Raw genomic sequence first — 24098 nt, 5'->3', positions numbered from 1 at the left:
CATTAAGCACAAGAAAACAAATGATTGGGTAAGTGTAAATTCAAAGGCAGAAGAACTCCCAAAAGGGACCCAGAACTTCTTCACTGCTGCTCTGTCACACATTTCTTCAGAGATGATCTTTAACTGTCATGCACAAAATTACTGTATGTGTATCTTGACAAAGGATGGACCTAACTTTTACATTTGGACTTTGAAAAGAAGACCCAAAATACTAAATTGTATAATTTTTGGATAGGCATAATAAGCATGTGAATTGAAATGTTTAGATGAATTTGAGCACTGGGAAGAAGTTTGACTTTTCCCACTAAAAACTGTGACTGTTGAATAAGTTCCTATAAACACTCCAACTTCAGCAAAACTGCATTTTCCTGACTACCTCTCAACTCCTGTGAAAGTAACAGATATATTCAAATTACAGTCTAGTTTTGCTTTCCTAGAATCCAGTGGAAGCTGAATCGTAGTCTGCCTTCAGCCTTCTGCTGAAGGGGCTGAGGCTATATAAATACCCCACTCACTGCCACACTGCTCTACTTACTTCAAAATTGACGTGACCATTTGGAAGACGATTGGCACAGCCCTCATTGAGGAAGTAAATATCTTTGATCAAGAGGCTGAAGAAAGGTATCACGATCTGAGGAAAGAACAAGAATATTCTGAGTCTGTACTGAATCAAAATATACTGCTTTATAGAGAACAATTAACTGAAGTCAGGTGGTAGAAAAGGTAAACAAAATTCCCAAATTCCTGCAGGGTATCTCTTCAGAATGCAGCTATCCCTTTTGACAGAGACTTGTCTGGTAAAAGAGGGGAGATCTAAGCTAAAGAACAATATGGCAAAGTTTGGAACTATAAGCCCACTTAAATAAATGACTTTTGATCTACGATTCTGTGAGCTCAAGCAAGAAATTGATCCTTACCACAGACTGGTTCAAAACAGAACACTTCCTGCTGACTGAACAAATCCAAGTATTTGCCTTTGGAGAATGCTGGAACATGCTTACATTCTGAAAATAACTGCATTTCAACTTGCATCCTACAAAAATTTGCGTAGCTGCACATCCTTGTTGCAACCGAGCACAAAACAAATATCACCACACCACAAATTCCAAGCGAGACTTGGCTGCAATATTTCAATACATAAAAGTTCTTTCTTTGAAGTCTTAAAATTCACTTTTCTCTCTCAAAAAAAAAAAAATTAAAAAAAAAATCAACATTTAAACTTCCGATGTTTTGAATGCTGTGCAAACAGATCCTTAGGACTCAGAGAAAAAAACAAACAAACATTTTATTTACATGTGCATAACATCAGTATAGACAAGCAGTCTGCACATGGAATTGCTTCATGCTGCCTGGTAGTTTAAATTATTTGATGAGCACCAAGATCAGGTTTATTAAACACAGCACAAAGTGCTAATGTTGTAAGCAGTTGACGAACAACAGCTCCTAAGTGGATGGCAGCTAGGAAGCTATTTGGCTCCTTTCCACATGAACTACAACCGAGACTCTGCATGAATGTGCGACCAAATCCACCTTACTTCTTAGAAGCTAATTATTTTTAAAAGTAAAGAAAGATGCCACCTCTGTTAATGCATAATTTGCAGTCATTCCAGAAATCTGCAAAGGGGGATTTTAACCCACTGTATCTCACTACTACCTGATTCAGCTCACCTTTTCCACTAAAACTCCAAAGTATATTTAATGCTCATCGAACAAATACTGAAATACTACATGTTTGCAACTTTCAGCCGGTACCAAACAAGACTGGATTTCAGCAGACCGCTGTGACAAAGAGTCATTTTCTTGATCCACCTGGTTTCCTCAAATATTGCATTTATCTAGGTGCTAGCTCACAGGTAGTATTTAGACATTCTGAATAGTGAGGGATTCCGTTTTGAGATTTTATTTCAAAAAAAAAAAACAAAAACAAACAAACAAACAAAAAAAACCACTGAGGTAGAACTGTTGAAAATCAGACTCCCCAGACAAAAGCTTACCATGTGACTTAACAAGCTTATTTCTTTTCTGCCCACTTCCAAGTCATTTGCAAACATACCTTCTCTCTGTTGCTATGAGCTGTCAGGGACCTCTGAGCGGCTCCACGCAGAGCAGTCCGGTAATTATAAAAATTGCTGGAAGGGTCCATCTGATGCTACAAAGCATGAAGAAATGTAAATAATGAGCTCCAGAGAGCCAGCGTCATCACCACACACAACACTTTTTCACTTGAGCAACTATTTTAAAAAGCAAGAGGTCTGTGTAAGAGCACCACAAACACAGCCTTTTAAAGGACTGTGGCATCTCTTTATCTGTTCTTTCAATCAGAACAGAAACGCGATTTAAAAAATGTTCGCTCATCACAATGAAAGTCAGGGGCAGGAAAGCAAAGGCAGGCACTAAGGACCTTTTATTTCCCTCTTCACCAATAAAATAGCTTCAGCTTTAACTCAAAAGCCAAAATCATGAATTAAGACAACAGTGGGTCTTGACACTAATATTCTACTCCTCCTATGTATGCAGATTTCTCAGAGCTGACTTGGCTGCTGTGGCAGAGTAAGATCAGGCAGCTAAAGCTGTCAGTAACCAGGATGACCGCATTGCTCACGAAATGCCCTTAACCAGCAAAGCCCAGCCTGCATAATAGGTTTGAATTAAATAGGACTGTGATATTAAGAGCTGATTAAGAGCTTTGCAGCCACCCCTTGACACAAGGAAGGCTATCTCCCACCCAAGGGTGGGGGAAGCAAGTGTGAGGTGGCTACAACTGTCCAGTTTTAATCTGTTGTCATAGCCCGAGTCAAATCTCTGGATGATAGTAATAAGCATTCCATGTTTGCGTCATGACCAGAACATTGCATTGTCTCTGTATTACTTATAGACTGAGTTAACCGATTGCCATGTAGACCAAGCTAATTAACTTGTTGGTAAATAATCTGTTGGGTAGATCACAAATTCTTGTATTACTGCACTTACATGATCTTTGCCAAAGGCATCTACTACCTGGAAGTAATTGGCAATCAATCAATTCAAGATAAATTTCTCTGAATGAACAAGGCAGCTGCCTTACAGCTACACTGCATTTTCAAAGGTAGAACTGCATTAGGTGAATCCACACCGACCTTTTTGAATATATCTGCCTCTCAAGACGTTACCTACTCTTTTTTCTTAATCACAATACTGCCGTTTCGGGGGTGTTTTTTTAAAAGTAACAAGACAGTTGCTTCAATGTCCTTCTTCCCAGTTGAAAGAGCACAAGATAACTGAAACATTCTTATTACACCTTCCGGAATGCCCACGAATATATATATATATATATATATATATATACACACACACACACACACACACACTAAATTAAATGTGTCAGAAAGCAGCCATATTTGCACTTCAAAGTTGCTTAAAGTAGCATGCTATTAACAGCCACGTGTCCAGTACTGGTCAAACTTACCTCAAGAATATCAAACTTGGCTGTCTTCACTTTTGCCCATGTTTTCTTTAATCGAGAGACAGGACTCATGTTCATGCCAGCTGGATGTAAGAGAGAGAAATTGTTTGAGCATTCAGAAATCTTTGAGGTGCCTAAAGCTGTTAAGTATTTCTAGAGCAAAGGAGCTATTAACAATAACAAATGTTTTCAGCAGAGATACTCTAAAGTCAGACTTACTGTTTTCTTGAAATTCCAGTGGTAAAAAAACATTGGAAACAAAAATCAACATCTTTTACAGAAAAATCTCTCAAAAAATACCATGCTATAAGTTCATGTGGTCTTGATAAACGTGAATGTGGAATAAAAAAGTCAATTGAGTTGTCTTAACACCACCTTTTACAAATGTAATGGAAAGCTACGGTATCTGGGAAATTTTATCATTTCTATAAATATTCCCAATATTTTCCCATCTGATATAAAAGTGTGAAATTTTTTAACTGATAGGATATTTATGGTGCTGTAGAAATAATAGAAGTCATCAATCCTCCATATTTCAGGAGGAGTGTCTATTCCAACTTAGCACTGGAACTTGTTTCAAAAAGCAGAGATTTAGATCTCTGAAGAGTTACAGGGAAAACAGCTTTTTCTGTGATGTGCACTAGAAAGTAATTAATTTCTTACATATGTAATACTACAAAAACATCTAGCAATTCTCTGCCATTTCCCCTCCCAACTGCACATCGCTGTAGAGTTCCCTATGAAGCACCACAATTCATTTATCCAGATTCAAACAGGGACTAAACATCTCAAGATGCATACTTACAAATAATAGCCATTAAGGAGTTAAAGTTGCCGATGTTAAAACATTCCCGTGCCACATCAATGAAATATTCTATCACTCTTGCTCTGTGCTTCTTCTTCACAGGCTGCAAAAGATGACAGTGGAGCATTATTTTCAGCTGGAAACAGAGAGCTCTAACGCATCCCCAAAAGAAAGAACTAATGAAGTATAACATCACCCCTTTGTCACATGAACAATGCGGATGCACAAGTACAATGCTAAAAACATGCAACCTATTTCCTCTTCAGACACACGTGAATAAACGTGGAGCTGAGAGAATGGAAAGTCCAAGGGCATACTGAAGGGACACCAAACCTAAAAAGGCTCCATGGTTTTGACAACTAGACAAAGCAAAACCTTTTAGCAGATTAAGTCCTTGCTTACCATACAGATTTCTGTTGCAACCAAGTAACTGAGCCTGTTGAACCATTCTACATAGGCTTCCAGATTACGGGTCTTCTTTCGATCTCCGTAGCAGCTCTGCAGAAGAAAAAGAGCAATTTTTACTGTAATCTTCACCTTTTCCCTAAGATGGACCTTTTGGCTTTCTGCCTTGCCATCTCGAGACCCTGTCAAGTAACCATGATCAACTCAATTGCCCTCAAACAAAACCTTAGAAGTAAAGCAGCAGTGATTGTATCTGGATATGCATCATTTCCTCCTGAGCTGTTGGCTCAGTAAAGCACTCAAGCAGCCATGCAGAATCCATCACCTGCTCTTAATCCCACCAGCATGCTTTGGGGAATTAGGATAGATTTGTGCAAGTAATCAAAGATAAATATCTGCTTAATATTAAATTAAATTAAAATAACTTTGAGAGACTGTCTTACAAAAACACAAATTATAAGCTTGGGTCATCCTATTCTGTTCATCAGTTTTATGTTGGATAGTAACTCTAGTGTTAACTACATAACTTTAGCACAGTTAATTTAAAAAGCATAAGTAATTTTGAATCCAGCAGCTAAAGAGGTATCTCCAGCACACTTAGCAAAAAATACAGCATCTTTAACCTTCATTTTATGTCGATACAGAGCTCACTGCCTGCTTTTCATGATGTGCGCTCTACCTACAGACTGCCCCAGTTGTCAGTTTGCTGCAAAGAGTTCAAGAGTTTAGTAAAAGGAAGAACAGATGTTAAAAATGAGTAATGCAAAAGCCAAAGTTAATCTCAGCTTTTTCCAGCTGTAGACTAACTACGTAGGTGGATGGAAGAAAAGATTCAGAGGATTAAGTTTCCCCTTAGTTTCAATCAGAAAACATAGCAAATGTGTTAAACTGATTTCAATTTGTTTTCTGAGTTCTGGAGCTCATGGACATTTCCTCCAGAAAGAAAAAGCATTGGTAAAACAAAATTATTAAGAGGAGTACAGAAGCATTTTCACTTTACAGTTTGCTTCTGCTGGTTCTCATTTGTTTGCTGGAACTTCTAGTTCATAGGCACCTGAACTCTAGGATGTGAAATGCCACACTTCAGAGCTGCTCAAGATCTCTAATTACCTTGTCATTATCCAAAGGGTCCTTTTGCACAAATGCCTGGACAAATTCTTCTGGTCCAATATAATTAAGTCTCTCCTAAAAAAAGCACACAAGCAATCAAGTCAGATCCTAGGTTAATGTGCATATCAAAGGGAGGAGAAGGATGAAATCATAATGGAAAAATAAAAACTCACAAGCTCTATGTGTGTAAGCTGCTGAGCTAATGTGTAGGGATCATTGCAGACTGTGATTATGTCCCTCTGGATGGACTGGGGCTTGGTCTTTAAGACCGTGAGGCGATCTGTGGACGTTGCATTAATTTTTGCAAGTACTTCCTCATACTGGCTAACAGTTGCGAGCTTTCGAAGCAGGTTCTGGAGGAGCTGCTGGACGTTCTTCCGATACATCTGTCATGACATGAAACAATTAGGAGACATTCTTAAAATGTGCGAGGATACTATATACAGGCTGCATGACAGCAAAACGGAATGATGCTGACGCCTGACAATCCTGTTGCAAACATAGGACACATGCTAGTATGTGAGTATCTGATACTGACATTTCATCAGAACAAAAGGAATCCAGATGAGCATTTAAGCACTGATTGTCTCAGGGCTTTAACAGTGATTTGACTAGCCAAGTTACGACAGGAACAATATGCAGAATCTTCTGCATCAAATGAAGTACCGGTCACATGATAAAATACAAGAAATGAAAATTCTCCCCCTTCTGCTGCTTAGGACTGCAAATAAACCCCAACAACATACGGTCATTTAGTGATGATAACAGGGCCTACTTCACTCTGGGATGAAACAAGACCAGCTTCACCTAAGTTAGAGTTAAAAGGTGCAGTATATCTGAGAGAAAGGAGAAGAGTATAAAGCCATCTTTCCTTCTTTCATCCTGCAGGCCTCTCCGTGTTGCCCTGTTTAATTTACCAGAAGAACAAATTTGCATAAGAGCAGGACTTGACTTATGTAGACACAACTCTGTAACAGCCCCCCAGGTGGTCACTTTTCCAAATTCCAGATACCAGCCTACAGATATTAATGGAAAACAAAAGTAGTTGAAAAAATAAGCATCCAAAACACCTACTGGCAGCCCACCACAGTGTGATCAGTCAAAGGCCTGAATGTTTCCTGCATTCTAATGAATTTGTATTAGTCCATATAAATGAATCTGTCACTTATATGGATTTCCAAATTCAACAGCATTGTTTTGGGTCAAACTCATTCTTGAGGTCCCTGCTAAACTTGGCTTGTTACTTGGTAAATAATCGCCTTCTGGTTTCTATATATTTTGATTTCCTAGACAAATACACACTGCAATGTTTTTCACTTAGGGATGGTGTGGGAAGAGAACAGGGGGATCCTAAGCTTTTCAAAAAAGGATCAACGCACTCCTCATGAAGACACAAATATTATTTCAAGTGGTGCACTTCAGTAAATAGGCACTAGATGACATACACAAAAATGCCTCACTGACCTATTTCCCTTCCAAATTCTTTGAAATTTGATTTAAAAGAACTTTATGAAGCATTTTCTTGCCCAGCTGGTAAACAACCGAGATTGAAAAAGCATGTGAAATACTTTGGATGTATTCTGGCTTATTGTGGAAATTGCCAAACAATTAGTGGGTCAATCTTAAAAGCAAAACTAATAAACCTCATCTGAAATTGTTCTTTCTGTCAACCCACACAGGGAAAAAAAATGGTGAAGATGCGAATCCAAGCTACCTGAACTCTTGGTTTAGCATGACCATACAGAACAAGATATCTTGAACTCTTAGGCTGTAGCACCCTGCTCCCTAAACTCTCATTTCCACTCCAAAAAATTACACACTCCTCTCTCCCTGTAGTTGATAGGAAAACAAGTTTACACGTCAGTTTCTTAGAATGCCTTATGATTAACTTGTCTGTTACCTCCTATATTGATGCAGCAACTTGAGCTGTAAGATCAAGATTATCATTGATACATCTTCCTAAGTCATATTCTGTCTTTTTCTTAAGGCCTTTTTTAAAAAAACACATCCCTCTATATTTGTACCACACCTAGCAAGTCTTGTAGCCACAAATAAAGGTAAGAATGATGACATTTATTTATATTTTAAAAACCTCTGAGGTTTGGACAGCACAGAAGAAAGCGATGGGACACTTCACCCGAAGGTCACCTCTTGGTGCCTGTCCTGTACAGATTGTGACTGGAAGTCATTACTGTCTGATAGATGTGGAATATCACATGCTAAATGAGTTTCCACAGTCACTCCCCCTAAATGATATCATAGTGGAATAAAAGAGAGCTTGGTACAATGTTGGGCTGCATATGAGAAGAGATTGGGATACAGGACATGGCTTTGGTGTGGCTCTGCATACATGCATCAAATGTTTTTACAGGAAAAGACACCAATAAGTGTTTACATGGAACTAATCAGGTGACCGGAGGCAATGGTTGATAATGAAGAGCTTCAGAAGACTTACCTTGAAACAAAGGTCAGTTAAGCAATAATAGAGACCAGAACAATATCTGGAAATATTTCATGAGCGTGACCTCTTAGGACACAGAGAATGAAAAAGTAGCAGGAATAGGATGAAATTGAGGGGAAAGTAAATAAATAAATGAAAGATCAAGGTTCAATATCCCAAAGACTTTTTTGATGGAGAAGTATCTTCATGTGGTGAATGGTCTTAGCTGGACCCTTACTGATAGCTCTTAACACCAGTGGAGCACAGTAATTCATAAAGTGGAATAAGCAGCTACAAGTAAAAGATGTAGTGAACAGGAACAGACAACACCGATTCTTTTGTATCCTTCAAAGTAATGACTCACACAATCACAACCCAGCAATCTGCAGAAAAGCAGGCTCAAGGAATTTGCCATGTGCTGTTCCACACAGCTCACAGTAATGCACGCCAATTTACTGCCATGCTTGCTTTCCTTTTGTCTGTCTAAAGGAAACCTTGAAGTCACTTGGAGGTCTAGCATGGAAGCTAGGAAAGATCTGAAACTCCCTGCCAGAGCAAGATTGCTCCCCACGGATCATTTTCTAGGAGCTTGTCCAACTTCTGCCCTTCTCCTCTATAGATGATTTCACTGTTTAAATGTTGTGTACTGCCAGGAACTTCACTGTAGAAAATCCTTCCCTGTTGCTCTTTCCACCCTGCTTTTGCTCCCATCAACTCAACTTTCTGGAGGCTAAACAACTCGCCCTCTTTTTATGCCAATGGGTGTTTTTTTTCAAGTGGGTGAGAGTCTGACATCTTACAACTTTTCCTTGAACTGGATGTCAGTTCCCTATCTTCCTTTTAAAAGAGTATTAAGGAGCAAAGCAATATTGTAGGAGCACTGTAAAGTGAAAGGTGTCTCCCAGCACCCACACCGTGAAAGCAAACTTACTGCCTGTTCGCAATCCAAAGCCCCCTATAGATATCCTGTAGCAATTCAAAGTTTGCTCATCAAGTTTGATTTTTTTAATTCATATTCCATACCATATCTCACTCCTTTCACCCCTTTGTTGTTTCTCCTCCCTTTCACAACACAGAAATTTATTTCCTCTCCTAAATTCATTTTAGGTATGTTCTTTTTCACCCTTATTTATAGGCTCCCAAGGTCTTTTCAGGCCTTTGGCAGCATTCACACCACCTCCCAGTAAAGCTTACCTACCAAAGCTCGTTAACAGGCTGTTTTATGCCTTGTCCATATCATTATTCAAAGGCTTATGTAAGTAACCCCAAGCTGAGGAAGACTAGAAGCATGATGCGATTTAGCAATTGGTCTTTGTGTTTATAGTTCTTCCAAATGCCACTCCAATGTCTTTTGCAATCTTAGTATTATGCCAGCTACACATGACCTGCTTATTGAAACCTTGTTAACTGCCTTCCCACTAAGTGGGAATAAGCCTTGGATTTTGGTTGAGTTTACTTCAGTATTTACAAGACAAGCATCAATTAAGCAACAAAATATTTTGTAAGACCTCCCTGAAACTTTACTTGCACCTGAGAACTGGCACTTAGAACAAGACCATTCTTCCTGACTTCCTCATGTGCTGCTTTCAGAGGAAGGAATCCAACAGGCTTTCTTTGAGTCCGTGTCCAATGCTTAAAGCACAAGACGATTCTTCCTGATGATTTTCTTTTCAAAACTTTTTCCCAAACCTGCTATCTCTCTTCCACTGACATAAACATCAGAAGCCAGATTCTCACAAATCTTATTCACACAAATCAAACAAATTACCAGGGGATTTCTCAGATATGCAAGGCTTCCCAGTGTCTTACCCGGCTTCTTCCAAGCAAAACCATTAAGAACAAAAAACAAGCCAAGTTGTGGTTGTCTGCACAATGCGCAATTATTTCATGGTTTCAGAGATGGGGCAAACTCCGCCTGTGCTTGGGAGAGGATCTTTTCATGCTTCCAGGTTTCTTCCTAGGCCTAGGTACCAGGCAGAACCTTTTGTCTTCAAGAACTGTCCTAATAAGTTGGTTTGATTGCCCAGAGCCCTTTCATGTCATTAACAAAAACAACAACTATGCAATATCAAAGTATTAAAGAACTGCCTTTTTATACAGTAACTTTGTGCTCAGACAACTTACCTCATCACCGCTGGCTATTCTCTGCGCCAGCTCCTTTAAGTTTCTCATCATTCTTTCATCTCGGAAATCATAAGGAAACGTCTCTGTCCATTCAGTCAACAGCTGCAGGATTTTGGGTGCAATTTTTCGTATCCGGTTCTATTGAAAATGGAAAGGAGGAGCATTACACGGAAGAGCAATACAGCACACAGCTAACCCAAAGGAAATATAATCCCTTTCTGTAGGATACCATGGACTGTAAGGGTATGAAGCTCAGTTAATTTTTTAAGCATAACTTAAATCTGCATTGGATTACAGGCCAGAGCCAATTGGCTTAACTGGGACGGAAATTAGGTCCCAGGTAAGTGGAAAACCTTAGGAAAAAGAAAAAAAAAAATCTATATATCCATATATGTAAATGTTTTGCCTTCATTATCAGGAGTGTCACAGTGCAAAAATGTTTCTGTAATTAGCGTTTCTGTAATTTATGGCCAACTATCCAAGGGTTAAGCTTCAGTTACCACTTACACACGTACAATACCTTAGAGTGAGAAAATGGTGTAATGATTCACATTTGTTAATTTAATTTGCGTTATATTCTCCTGGGGAAGAGGTACCATGCAAACATCCACATCCTGCTTCCTTTCACTCTAGACACTATACAAACACTGACAAAATGCATTCCTTTGTAAGTGGACAGCAAGCTAAGCCACGCCACTAAGACTGAAGCAAGACAGTAGCTTAAGCACGTGAGACGCGTCAGTGCAATTCCCATTCACGTGCTTAATTCATCATTATGTCTTTCCAACTTTTTGGCTCTATACATTAAGGCTTTTGGAATGCTGAAACAAAAGCCATCACTGCAGGTTAAGTCATTAATAGCCATCGCTTTTATTTCTGTCCCTCGCAGTGGTGAATTGAACAGTGCAGCAGCAGCAGCAGTCCTCAGGCAGGATGGGCCAAGCAGCGTGAAGATTTCCCACAAATGTCAGTGACTAAAAGGTCAGATTCTCAGAGTGAGGGATATTACCTTGTCCAGGCCAGGCTCACTTAGTCTCTGCTGCTCAATGCACAGATGGCAAACTTTGGCCATGAGCTCGTAGGGATGCATGAAGAGGCGTGAACTGAGAAGGAAGGTGAATATGTACGTCCTCTGCAAACAAGAGGAAGACAGAGAAAGGGATAAATCACCACCATTTGGTATTTTCTCATTATTTGTTCCCGACAAATCAGTTCCTAATACTTTAGTATCTGCAAAACAGAACTGTGCATGTGGCTGTGCCAAGTGCTATTACTACAGCAGTAAGCATTTAATTGAACACTTGTCATTGCTCCAGACTCAGCATTGTACCATCATGCTTGAGCCAAATTAGGCAAGATTAGACCAAAACAAGACAGGGCTGGGCTGGTTTAGCTCTTGTTTTGTACGCGGTGTTCTTATAAGCCTAGTACCTGAAATTACTCTGAATAAAATTTCAGCTCATCTCCCTTGCTCTGCAGTACACCTCTGTGAGAACCAGCACCTGACAGCACAACTCTTCCTAGCCCAACAGTGTAAAAAAAATCATGCTGCAAGTCCAAGCTACGTAGAGTACCAACACAGATCTTGCTTGTTTCCATATTTCTCTGGTTTAAACAAACAGTCCTCAGACAGTGAACAAAAAATAAGTCAGTTAACCAGGCTGCCCAACTTTCCCAACTTCACCACACAGACCATCTCTACCGTGCTGTATTTGCCTGTCTGACTTCAATATACCATGCACCATCACCTCATGCTCCCTTTAAGAAGGAAGACCCAGATTAGGTTCAACTCTTACAGTACTGCTTGCTTCCTGGGTGAAAGTGGAGGGAATTGCACAGAGTTTAGTTCTACAGAATAAAGAAATAGAAACTCATTCAGAGACTACAAGAAAGGGCTCTTTACCTTGATTTTCCAAACACAGCGATTTGACCTCACTGTGAGATCAATATTGATCATACACACTCCAATCCCCTCACATTACTAAGGGATTTATGGCACCATCAGAAAATGTACAACATTTATTTCAAGCCCCAAGAATTGAAATAATGTTTGACAAATCAGCATCTAAGTAGCTATACGTTTAAATTTTACATTAAGCATTAATGGATAACCAATAACTTAAGCACAGTTCTGTGGTGTTGATAACCCTGCTATAAGTTTCAAAAGCTCCTGTCTTGGAATTTTAAATGCACCTACGACATCAACAAAAGCTGAATACAAGCAGATTTATGTCCTCAGCCAGAGTCTTTCAACAAAAAGTGATGTTGTTTGTCCCTTGGCCGTTCCCTTTCCAAGATCTTCTGGTATCATTCTTCTTTTCTAAATGATATATAAAATATCCCAATGCACAGATGCATCTGGACAGGACAAAAAATCTCAAATGAGAAATGCCCTATTCTCATGTCCAATTGCTGCTGATTCCGAACAATGTGGTAGTAGTTTGACATTTCGGTTGATAATTGCAAAATATGTGCTGGCCTGAGACGAGCTATGGGACACATGCATTAAGAACTGTTTATTCTTAAACTAAACACATTGATCAAGTCATGCTGGTTGTCCTTTCTCCTCAGCTTGCTGTCAAAAGATTTGACAGATTTTTAAGGGTCAGTGGTACATACAACCCATCGAACAGTAAGCCATACTAGGTATTTTCTTTATAAATGAGTCACGAGGGTTGTGCTCCATAACAGCAGTAATAGAGGATTAGATTTCCAACATCAGGTGAGTTCCTGCATGCTGAACTCACTTGCAGCATGTTTACCAGCCAGCTGAACCCATTCCTTAGCAATTTCATGTGACGCATTCTGCTTTTGCTGTGTGCCTGAAAGCTTCCCTTCCTGAGATACATCAGGCCTAGCCACACAGATCGCTGGGTGCACATACTTACATCAGGATAGTAATCCACGTTGGGTACTAAGTGCTGGATCAGAGCTTCCAGAGACCCCGACAAGAGGTTGTTGTCATGGTAATAGAGGCCTCCACAGCTGTCTTCTTTGGACTGATAGAGATTCCTGTTGTAGCCGCTGCTGTCAAACATCGCTGCAAAGGGAGGTGTCTGCGGCATCCTTTCCTGAGGAGACACATGCCCAGAAGAGATACGACTTTATTATCAAAAGGTGTAACACAAAAGGCATTCTGCACATGAGATGACTTTGCACTAGGAAAAACAAACAAACAAGCAAACCAAGATCACACCCTGGGTCACTGGCACACAGCAATAAGGACTGCATTGTCTTGCAGCCCGTGCAAAAGTCCAGTGAAGGCTCTCATCACTGCCTATCACAATTGCCAGGCTCTTCTTTTATATCTTGGCATTTCTTTGTTAAGTTACAGATAAGAGGTCGAGGTCAGGAGTGAGAAGGAACATTCAAGATTCTTGTCAGAGATTTTGGGAAAGCAAACTTCCTCTGAACACTTCTGGGCACATGGCATAACGTTCTTCGACAGCAGAGCCATGAGAGCAGCACACTGATGTGGCAGCACGTTCAGGCTGTCGGGGGCAGGCAGAGCCCAACAGAGGGACAGCCTGAAGGGAAACCCTGAAAAAAGGTGGTGCATGAGGACAGTCTCCTTACATGACACGACTGCCACATTCTCCTAACTTCACCCTGATAAATCAGCGCTTGGTTTTCCCTTTAACACTGTGACAGGCGTGATCCAGGCTAAGACCAGAAGCTTTGGAGCATCCACCTCCACCTCCACTCCACAGAAATTTGGAAGGATATGCCCACACACAGCTTATAAGTGCTGTCCAAGTTTACCTGTGTTTTCAAAGATGCAAGCAGAGTCAGAGCTCTGTTAACCTTCCTCAAAATTTAATAAGGTGGCGAGAAATCCAGCCCTCTGCTTTCCAGCTTCAGTCTCCTAAGGAAAAATGAAGGAATTCCTCACCAGTCTGCATCCTCAGGGCCTGCAGAATAAAAATGCCTTACTGGGGAAAACGATGAGCCTGTGCTGTGGGCTGTTCAGCCATCCACGGTGGTGGGTGGGCGGCAAGGGGGATGGGACCACCCACGATCTTTTTTGGTGATGCAGCATGCGAAAGGGCAGAAAGATAAAATCACTGTGATTACTCGCCGGCTGGTTTTACTCTCCTTTCCTCTCCTCCCCTGCCTTCTGGTAGCAGCCGGTCTTGTCGGTGTAAGGAACCTGGGTTTTTACAGCCTTGACTGCAAGCCAAGTTTATGCCCACCTTCTAAACCACAAATATGGGCAGTTTTCAGCTCTACTACAGCAGCTACTGTGTGCTGAGTGCTAATGGGCTGGTCGTATTTGGGGAGTAGACGCAGCAAATACAAAACCCTACCGTGCACTGCTTCCACTCCTCTCCACAGCTACGAGGCATGGGAGGCAAAATTGTGAAGGTAATTTCTACAGGCTGCCGCACTTGTGTGCTGACAGCCTGAAAAGAGCTGTACTGCCTCTGAGCCATCATTGTAAGTGCAGATGCTGTTGCTTTTCTCTCCATTGTATCAAATCCTATTTGTGGAAAAGGTTCTTTAGAGCCCCAGACCTCGGCGAACACCAGTCTGCAAAGGCACCCGGTTTTGAGAACAACTAGCAGTGTGACAGCCCGGAGATAAGTAGCACGCTGCCATCTGTGTGCTGCGCAGCTCGCAACAAAGCACTTTTCAGAGGGAGCTGGGTAGAGATGAGAAGCTATTAAGTTATTAGCTAGATTCCTGGGGACCTAAAGCACTGCGCACAGAGCCAAAGCCTCCCTGCTTCTGGCAGCACGTCTGGACAATGCAGGCATTCAAACCAGCACAAGACTGAGGGATTCAGTAAGTAAACAATAAGGGAAAGCCAAACTCCAGTGCTCCGATGGAGAGGGACAGGGAACAGAGCCTCCTGGCCTACATGACCTGCGCTAATCCTGCTTCGCAAGAAGCCAACTGATATTTGCATCAAAAAGGGACAAAGCGAGGAGTCTCAGTGTCTGAAAAGTCACATTAGTCGCTCTGTGCAGCTGTTCACCCAGGGATACAATTCCAGCCAGCCTGACGAACTGGGGAGAGGAGAAGAATAAAGTAAGTACAAGCGCTGCAGAACAAGGTGCAGGCCTGACCCGAACGAGGCTCCTGCACAAGAGACACCAGGCAGGTACGATGCGGCCTGACTGCTGTCACCCTCTGCAATGATTTCATCAAAGGCTGAGGTGATACAGCATTTGGGGAAAAGCCCCCGCTTCCATCAAAGCACTAACGTCTGGCACGGTAAGAACTGGAACAGGTGTGAGTCACAGAAAGGTTTTCTCCAACTCATTTTACACAGGCATGGTATGTAATACTACCCTTTAAAATATGTGATTTTTATTTATTTATTTATTTATTTTTAGAAAGTCAGCAGGCAGTGCTTAACTCTAATAACTCCCAAAGGGAGATACCTTTTAGGAACTTGCAGTCCCCTAGCTCTTAGTACAATTAGTCCCAGAATCACGCAGATCCTTTTTCAGATGGATCTAAATTTGCGACACAGAGTCTCCTGGTGTCTGAATCAAGAGGAAACACAAAAATATCCTTAGGTCATTTCTAGATGTCCTGATTCATAACAATGAAATAAAACTCCACAAAGACTGCCCCTGAAAAGTACATGTTGTTTGCTGTTTGCTGTCTATTTCTGGAAGCCACTTGACAGAGATGGTTTGGTCCTGCTTCAGCAAGATGCCACGCCGTACTAGGGAAGAGATGTCCTGTGCGCCCCGAGTTCAGGCACGGCAGATTTCATTCCTAAGCGAACAAGACAGAGGGCACGTTCTCTGTGCAGCGAAAAGGGATGATATCAAAGTGTGACGGAGATAAATATAGCACAGCCAACAGGATGATTCATATAACACGTGTGCTTTTCCACCAGGGTTCCTCAAGTACCCTGACCCTTTTGCTCTATTTCACGTGGAGCTGGAGACAAAAAGCAGCACGCTTTGTTCTAATTAGCTCAGGAGCTAAATACATAACGCCAACCCTGCCTTCAGAATTGGAAGTGAAATGCCAGGCACAGGGCAGAATCTGGCCCACAAAGTCTTGGTGTACAGAGCAGATGCATCTTAGGACCTCAAAATATTGATAAGCCACCACAATACATCTGACAGGCTGGAACTAGAAAAACAGACAGAAAAGATAACTCTAGGGAAAAACATCCCAAGTTAAAATTGGAACTTTTAACCTGGGTTTTGGAAACATTTGGCTATTTCTAACATGTAAAATGTTTATTTTATTTTTTTTAATTCTAACTTGATCTGACTTGAAGGAACAAGCACTGAAATAATTTCCTGGCTCTAGAAGTGATGCTTTCCTGTAACAGATACAGGTCAGTAACTCTGCATTGTGGAAAGACAAATAAAACTTGTTTCTGCATTTGGTATCATCAAGGAGAATGTGAGATCCTGAACACTGAGGTCCCGTAACTCTGACTTCAAATAGCACGCTCACAAAAAAGAAGCCTCAACAGTCCTCGCAAGAGCTGTGTAAATAAAATGTCAGACCTGAAGGCGAGACGCTCAAAACCCCACTGTTTCCTGGGGTTTCCTTGCCAAGATCCAGTCTGGCAGAACTAAAGGAATCAGGACAAAGCTTCCAGCCTGCCAAGTGCTCATCCAAACCTTTATGTTCAGCAACAGAAAAAAAAAATAAATCAGTTTTCTACTAGCAGCAGAGGAAGATTACATTAGTTTGTTTTCTTTTCGTGTAAAGAGCCTAACAGGGGTATAAACCAAAACAAACAATGTGGGTAACGTGCATCCTTTACGGGGGCACCCACAGAGAGGTTCAGTACTAAGCTTGAAAGGTGCCTTTAAAGCCACTGCCAAACATCTCCAGCTCTTCTGTTAGTTCAGGTATCTCCCACACCACATGGGGAGCGGTCACCGAATTTGTAGCAGTCCGAAAACACACCTCCTCACCCAGGATGCCGACCTCAAATGTGCAATTACATCCCCACAGAGCTGCTTCACCACACACGTCAGAAACCCCAAACCACATTGACAGAAGGATTGCACTCCGATGGAGGCCGTTATAAAGCTGGGGCATGGCAAAACAGAGGAGTGCTGGGACTACGGATCTTAACAGTTTGCACTAAAATGGGAAAACAGGAGCAAGTTAGGATGAGCTTCCCTGGAAACCCACAGAAAGGAAGTAAGGACGAGGTGCTTAGCTGCAACATCCAGCCTTATCTTAACTATTTCTCAGTGTCTGTGAAAAGCGTAGAGCATTTTATACAACAATCCAGGCTACCCAGAACAAAAGCATACCAGACCCAGAGGCCACCCTTTGCATTCCTCACAACTTGGGTGTGTTTGCTTTGTTTACAAAGCATCTGGTTTTTGCACTGAAACGTAAAGTGAAATTCTACAGCTCATGCTATTACCAAGATAAGAAATCTGAAAACTCCCAGACCAGTGCTTCATACGCCTTACGGAAACAATCACTGAAGGATCCTAGCTCAAGTTTTGTTTCTTGCAGTTCTTCCCTGACGTATTTCAGTTTGCCATACAACTCTGACAGTGTGACTTTAGCACCAACTTTGACTTACCCTTCCTTCACCTATATACTGTCCTTGCCACAAAATACTTGAGAAATATTTCTTGTAAGAGGCAGGGAACTGTAAATGGTATTTCGTACTCACAGAGGAGGTGGAGAGGCAAGCGACATATCTTTTCCTAGGTGAAATGGAGAGCAAGGTAAGAGGAACTAAGGAGGAATTCACCACAGAGTAACATGAGGGCGGAAACTATCTGGAAGTGATCCTGCTGGACAGTGACATAACAGCAGAAATATATTTTACATCCAGAAGAGAACAGTGAGTGCATCGTGGCCTCTGGCAGGGCAAGTAAAGATCTCTGGCAGGCAAAACAAAGTAAGTGAGCCTTGAGCCACCTCATTTTCACTGAAATCAGAGGACGAACAATTTTGTAAAGTTCGCAAAAAACGACCCAGGCAAGAATAGGCTGTAAAAGAAAAATGCCAGGACGCAAAGAACAGAGCAGGAAATGAATTTCAATGAAAGGCTTTTTCCTCCCAAACGCGGAAAGGAACTCCTCTTTCTTCATTCTTGGTAAAAATAGATCCAGCTGATGATGTGGGAAGGGTCAGATGCACTACTGCTGACTGATCACCCACGTATGAGAACTTTGGCACAGTAATTAGGCAGGTCCTGAGTAATTCGAAACTAAAGCCCTAGGATACTGAACTAACTGCAAGCGTGATGGACATGCACGCGCTTGTGTGTACATTTGGGAGCATTAAGAAAAGTGCAGGGCGTTACTGAGCGTGCTTTGAATTTCTCAGAATCTGCAAGGGTAGAAAAAAAGGGAAGATAAAGAAGCTCCTCGTGATGCTGATGTGCTCTAACTCCTTGCCTGAAGAACCAAGCCCCCCTTCTACCCTTTCCCCATGCTCTTCTTCCCTGAGGCAGGGAATTCAATGCGTGTCCAGCAGCGCTGAGGGTGGCTGTGCAGGCAGGCAGGCTGCAGCATGGCACAAATCCCAGGTGCAGGAAAATCACACAGGCCAAGGGAGAGAACAGGACATATGTTCCTCCAGAATAAAACAAATCAAGCCGTCTGTATTGCTGGACTCTCAGATGCAGCAGCCTTTAAACACAGAACATGAGAACAAGACCGCACATTGAGTGTATTATGAGCTTTCTCAACACACTTGTTATCTGATCATGATGGCAACGCAGCTGAGATTTTTATCTGTAGGTTAAAACTGAAAATGACGTTTATTCTTCAAAGAGGCAGACATTATGTGAACTGTATACCATCACTGACTGAAAAATCTTTTAGCAAGCTTTTTTTTTTTTTTTTTCCCCTAGTGGTCAACATCAGGATGACGTCCCTTTAACATTTTTATTCAATTCCTGCTCAAGATAGGGCTTGTTCTCCCATTACTGTTTCTTTCAACTTGTAAATCTCTTTGATAATCCCACATCGTATTTTTTCCCATGTCAGAGGAAAGGTTTAAAACATGAGCCAAGTAAGTATCTGTTATCAGTGACATGATGGATTTGCACAGCAGTAATTATATGTCACAAGCCTCCAAAGATCCTAGAGAAGTTCAGTCCACCGCACGCTCCATAGCAATTCCTGTAAACCTCGAGTGATTTACGGTATGAATTACATGGCAAAGCATGCACAAAGGCCTCAGACCAGCCAAAGCATGCAATGAAATACCACCCATCTTTAACAGCAGACAACACACCAAGCTATCTTTCCTACCAAAGTTTATGAGCAGACAGCTGGACCAAAAGCCAGGAAAGTTCGATGCACAACCAGTACTGGGATCACGTTAAGAACCTACTTTTTTTTTTTTAATATCTCCTAGGATGTATTTCATGTAGATAAAAATAATAAATGGACCTTTTCCATTTATTATTATTATATAATATATGTATATATATTATATAATGCATATGTGCATATATATGTTATATATTTTTCCATATATATATATTATATATCCAATAATGTCCAAGTGCTCCAAGCACTTTCTTTAAAACCAAACCAATACATAAGCTGAGCATGATCTCCTCTGTCCAAAACGTTCCATTTAATTCATGATCAAGCACCATCAAGAAAAACAGCTTATTATTGGCTGCCCAACAGAGAGTGTTAAGAAATCAGCTGGAACTGCTGAGGGCCAAACTGAGAGCTTTGGAATAAGAGTACAAGCATATTTAACACACATGAGCACAATACTAAAGCCTCATGTTTTTGGTTTTTTATTTTATTTTATTTTTTAACTTGCTGAAGCAGGGTGAGGTTTTTAGAAATGCACAGCATTCCTCTGTTTGCACCCTGAGAAATACAGAAGACTTTCGCCATGTGTTCTGCTGGGAGCAGACAGCTCTTGAACATTTTAGTCCTAAAAGACAAAATGCTGCAGGAAAAAAAAAATATGCTCATTAAACCCACCTCTGCACAGTCAGGGCTCCCCTCCCGCAGCACGGTGCAGCTCTCGAAGCCGGAGCAGCTCACCAGCCCAGCCTCCTGCGCGCTGAGCTGCTCATCGATCAGCTGATGAACTCCTGCAGTTTGCAGTCAGGAGTTTTAAGGCAAACCATCAGCAGCGATGATTTGCTTCAAAACATCACGTTTAAAACTGAGTGATTCAGCAGGTGATTCACGGTGGCTCAGCTGTCCAGGAACGGGGAGCAGGGTGGGGTGGACAGCTGGGAGCTGAGATGTCATCTGTGCTATGCCATCCCCACCAGTGAATCAGAGCCCCGACTCTCTCTATCATTTCCGTACCACGCGTAACACCTCCTGTGGGCTTCAAACTTCGCCTGCTCCATTCTTCATACAAGCGAAGGAACAGAAAACTGATGCTGCCAACAGAGATGGGGGTGTTTTTCCCCATACAGAACAGATCACAGCTGATCTCAATGAGGTATCAAATTCCCGCTAACCCTGGGGGACATTTTATGTGAGAGGGACACGAACCTCCATAATCCTAACCCACCTCAGGTCACCGAGACCAAAAGACAGACTTTATCGGCACGCTCAGTGGCGACGAGTGGGTCCAAATAAGCACACAGGGACAACAAGCTTCACAAACAACTGCTCACATCTGCGTCCACAGCCAACCAAAAAAAGCATCACTTCAGTGCCCAAACCTGGCAGCTGATAGCTTGGGTCTGCTTCTGACTCTGCTACAAACTCCTCACGTGGCTTTAGTCAAGTCACTCGGTTTCTCATTACCGCATTCCTCTCCTCAACAGTACAAAGAAGGATTAGTGTGGGGTTACCTCCTTTCATTAAGTTCCAAGATCTTTTTTCAGAAGGGGCACAGAAGGTGTATCACGCAGTTTTAATGCCAGAAGCGCAGTACCGGCCTTGAGCAGGGAGCTCTCTTCTAATGGTTCCCTCCTCAACCTCATCAGAGCCAGACAACCTTTGAATTTAAAGCTGTAGCTCTTTGCAGACATCTGTGCTTGGTCTTCTGGTGAAACCCACAATACGCTCAAGAAGAGAGCACCATTCCCTTTCATAATCATAACAGCCAGCCAGGTTGTAATTTACAACAGCAGGCTGTAATAGTGTTAAATAACAGTCCTTATTTCAGTTTATTTAACTGGCCCTACCTAAAACCTCACCACACGTCACTTTTACATTTAGATAATGCAGAAAAAAAAATATGCTGGTTTGAGGCAAGAGGTTCACAACACCTCTGGCTTTCCTTTTAGTAACAGTTTATGTTTCCATGAACAGCAGAAGTTTTACCAACAGTTACAGATACACAGCTAGTTAAAAGCAGCCTATATGAGAGCTCGCAGAACCACAGAATCATCTAGGTTGGAAGAGACCTCCAGACAAACAGAAACCTGAACCTTTCAGTGTCCAGGTTGCAGATAAAGAGGGATGGCCCTATTCTGGCTGTAAAGAGCAAACAGGGCTTTGTACGTGAGTCAGCAGTACTTGCCTGACACCTCTTTGGCGGAATATCAGCCAGTGGTTTCTCCAGCAGAGCTGGCTCTAAGGCACAGCAGACTCATAAAGCAGCTGGCTGCAGTCAGTTTGACCAGCTGCTTGGGAAAGCAAGGAGGAAAGGAGCCCGGCCAAACTGACTGCAAAGACTTTCTGCCCTAGTGTAGGCAGGGCAGTAATAGGAATCCACCAGCACGCTGCATCTGCTGGTACCTGTCAGCCTCGGGGACCCGGCAGGGACCCTTGGGCTCTGCAACCGATGGGCCAAAGCCTCCTGGCCTTTGAAAGGATTACACGTACTATGGCAACACACAAGAGGTATGGCATTCAGCGAACACACACCAGCTTGGGTTGTGAAAGGATCATCATAAACTCAGGGTAATAGCATCCCAATCTCTGCAGGGTGCTTAAGGGAGGGTCAAGTCACAGCGCTGATGGGCAGGTGCCGTCAGGTCAGCACGCTGCTCTCGTGCAGAAAGCCCCTGCCCTGCTACCCGTGAGAGCAATTATCTGTGAAAATCCCCCACTGCCCAACCTGACTCAAGCATATTTATCCTCTGTCTTACTGGTTGTGAAGCTAAATGCCTCAGTGTGCTGGCTGCTGCAGACTCACAGCTTCCCGGGCTCTTCTCTCCACTGGCGTGTGAGCTGGTATTTCTGGCCTTGTTTTCAGCTGTGACAAGACGTAAGCGGAATACCTGACCCCATGGGAGGGGCAGGTGACCTAGGGAACATTTTACTCTGGGGAGAAGATGTATTTTAATGAATCAAAAGCAAAGTAGTCAGAATACGTGGATCTGAGTCATGCAGTGCTATTCTAGAGCTACCTGGGAAGACAGCTCTATTGTTTCCACGATCCTGCCCATTTTCTAATTAAAAAGGCAGGCATACCGAGTGCAATCTGCACATGTTCCTCACTGTTGTGATTTAGCTTTTTTAATGCTACTTTTCACAGCAGCTGTAATCAAGAAGAAATTAAGCCTAGCTTTCAGCTGGAGGTAGAATCTTTGTCTCCTGTTTGTAAATGATGCCTTGTCCCTGCTGCGGCTGCAGGACACGCTCTGGAACTTTTGTTGCAAGCTCATTTTGTAGTCAAGTGTTTATGAGATGATGTGGCTCAGCCCCACAAACCTACGCCAAGCAAAGGGCTCTTGTCAGTGCATGCAGAGTACACCTGCATACCGACCAACATTTTGAAAAAGATGCTCAGGCAGGAACAGTCAGAAATCCTGTCTCTCCTTCGCTGAAATGTGCTCACCCTATTCCAAATTACACCTTTATTCTGTACTGCTCAACTGTATGCTGAGCAGCAAAAAAGTGGTCAAACGACTGTTTCAGCTCAGCATGTTTGCCTATTCTTCAAAGACAGAATTAAGTTTTGATTAAGGAACACTGCATAAAGCTACAAGGAAATGAGTGGCTTGGATTATCTTTACCTCCAGAAGTCGAGGCTGTCTTCTCCAGACAGTGCCCCTTAAAACAAATCTCTTCTGACAGCTCCCCTGCTCAGGGCTGGAGTGTTGACACTAATCTCTCCAAATGGGTGAGAAGGATCACAGCTAATGAGAGGAGCTCCACAGACCGAACAGGGACACAGTGGCAAGGAACAACACACCCACGCCAAGAAAGAAGCGAGTACTACGAGCTCATCTGTTTCTCAGTCATTTCGTGGAACTCCCACCACGATTTCTATGTGTAATGACGAACTAGCTCAAACCCTGTTTCAACATCCCAGCACAAGCTGCCTGCAGTCTTGTGTAGAAGGAAAAGTTTCTAAACCCTCTGATTTAGAAAGGAAAGCCCCAGAGTGCGAACCATGCAGTGCTTCTTATGCCTCCTCTCTTTGCGACACCTAGTGCTGGATACTCAGAAAAGCTTGGAGCCACGAAGCATCCGGGTTTGCAGCAGCTAGCCCTAGCTCTACATCTTTGGCCCCAAACATCGCTTAACCCTTTCACAGCTGATTATTTCTGAGGCACTTGAGAGTACCAGTTCTACTAAGTTTTAGCCATTTAGCTTTGTAGCATCTTTTCCAAGGGGAACACCAACACTGAAGCAGTCAGGTAATAAAAGGTAGGCAGGAAGATCCACCTACATAATAGTGTCAGCTCAAGTGGGTGTCGTAACACCAGACCCTTATAGCCATGTAGTATAAACTGGCAACACGATCCACACACAGCCCCTTCCTATCTTTGCCCCAGTCAAACCAACTTTTTATTTTATTTTATTTTTTAACTATTCCTGCTTAGGAAAATCAACTCCCTTGTTTTCAGCTTTTCCACTTCACATTCCTTTCCAATGGGACTCCAGTCTAAAACTGTTGTTGTTCCCATCACGGCGTGCCAGCAG

At 42.2% G+C, this 24098-nt stretch overlaps 1 protein-coding gene across 5 annotated transcripts in view; it reads right to left on the bottom strand.

Moving 5' to 3' along the window:
- The window catches only part of RASGEF1B (RasGEF domain family member 1B), a 53911-nt gene that overhangs the window by 4072 nt on the left and 25741 nt on the right, over positions 1 to 24098 (bottom strand). For 3 of the 5 annotated variants that reach the window (XM_084516750.1, XM_084516749.1, XM_084516748.1), the window contains exons 2-11: positions 13215 to 13397; positions 11336 to 11458; positions 10327 to 10464; positions 5936 to 6148; positions 5763 to 5837; positions 4650 to 4745; positions 4248 to 4350; positions 3446 to 3525; positions 2054 to 2149; positions 536 to 631 (exon numbers count right to left, since the gene is read on the bottom strand). In XM_084516750.1, coding sequence (XP_084372876.1) covers positions 536 to 631; positions 2054 to 2149; positions 3446 to 3525; positions 4248 to 4350; positions 4650 to 4745; positions 5763 to 5837; positions 5936 to 6148; positions 10327 to 10464; positions 11336 to 11458; positions 13215 to 13391 — 1197 coding nt within the window. In that variant the 5' untranslated portion in view covers positions 13392 to 13397. Of the gene's footprint in view, positions 1 to 535; positions 632 to 2053; positions 2150 to 3445; positions 3526 to 4247; positions 4351 to 4649; positions 4746 to 5762; positions 5838 to 5935; positions 6149 to 10326; positions 10465 to 11335; positions 11459 to 13214; positions 13398 to 14088; positions 14165 to 20237; positions 23082 to 24098 lie in introns of those variants that run through there. The other 2 variants (XM_084516747.1, XM_084516751.1) reach the window with 2 other exon arrangements.

This window comes from Aythya ferina (genome assembly GCF_964211825.1).
Source record: "Aythya ferina genome assembly, chromosome: 4".
NCBI lineage: Eukaryota > Metazoa > Chordata > Aves > Anseriformes > Anatidae > Aythya > Aythya ferina.
This window is presented reverse-complemented; position numbering and strand designations above follow the sequence as displayed.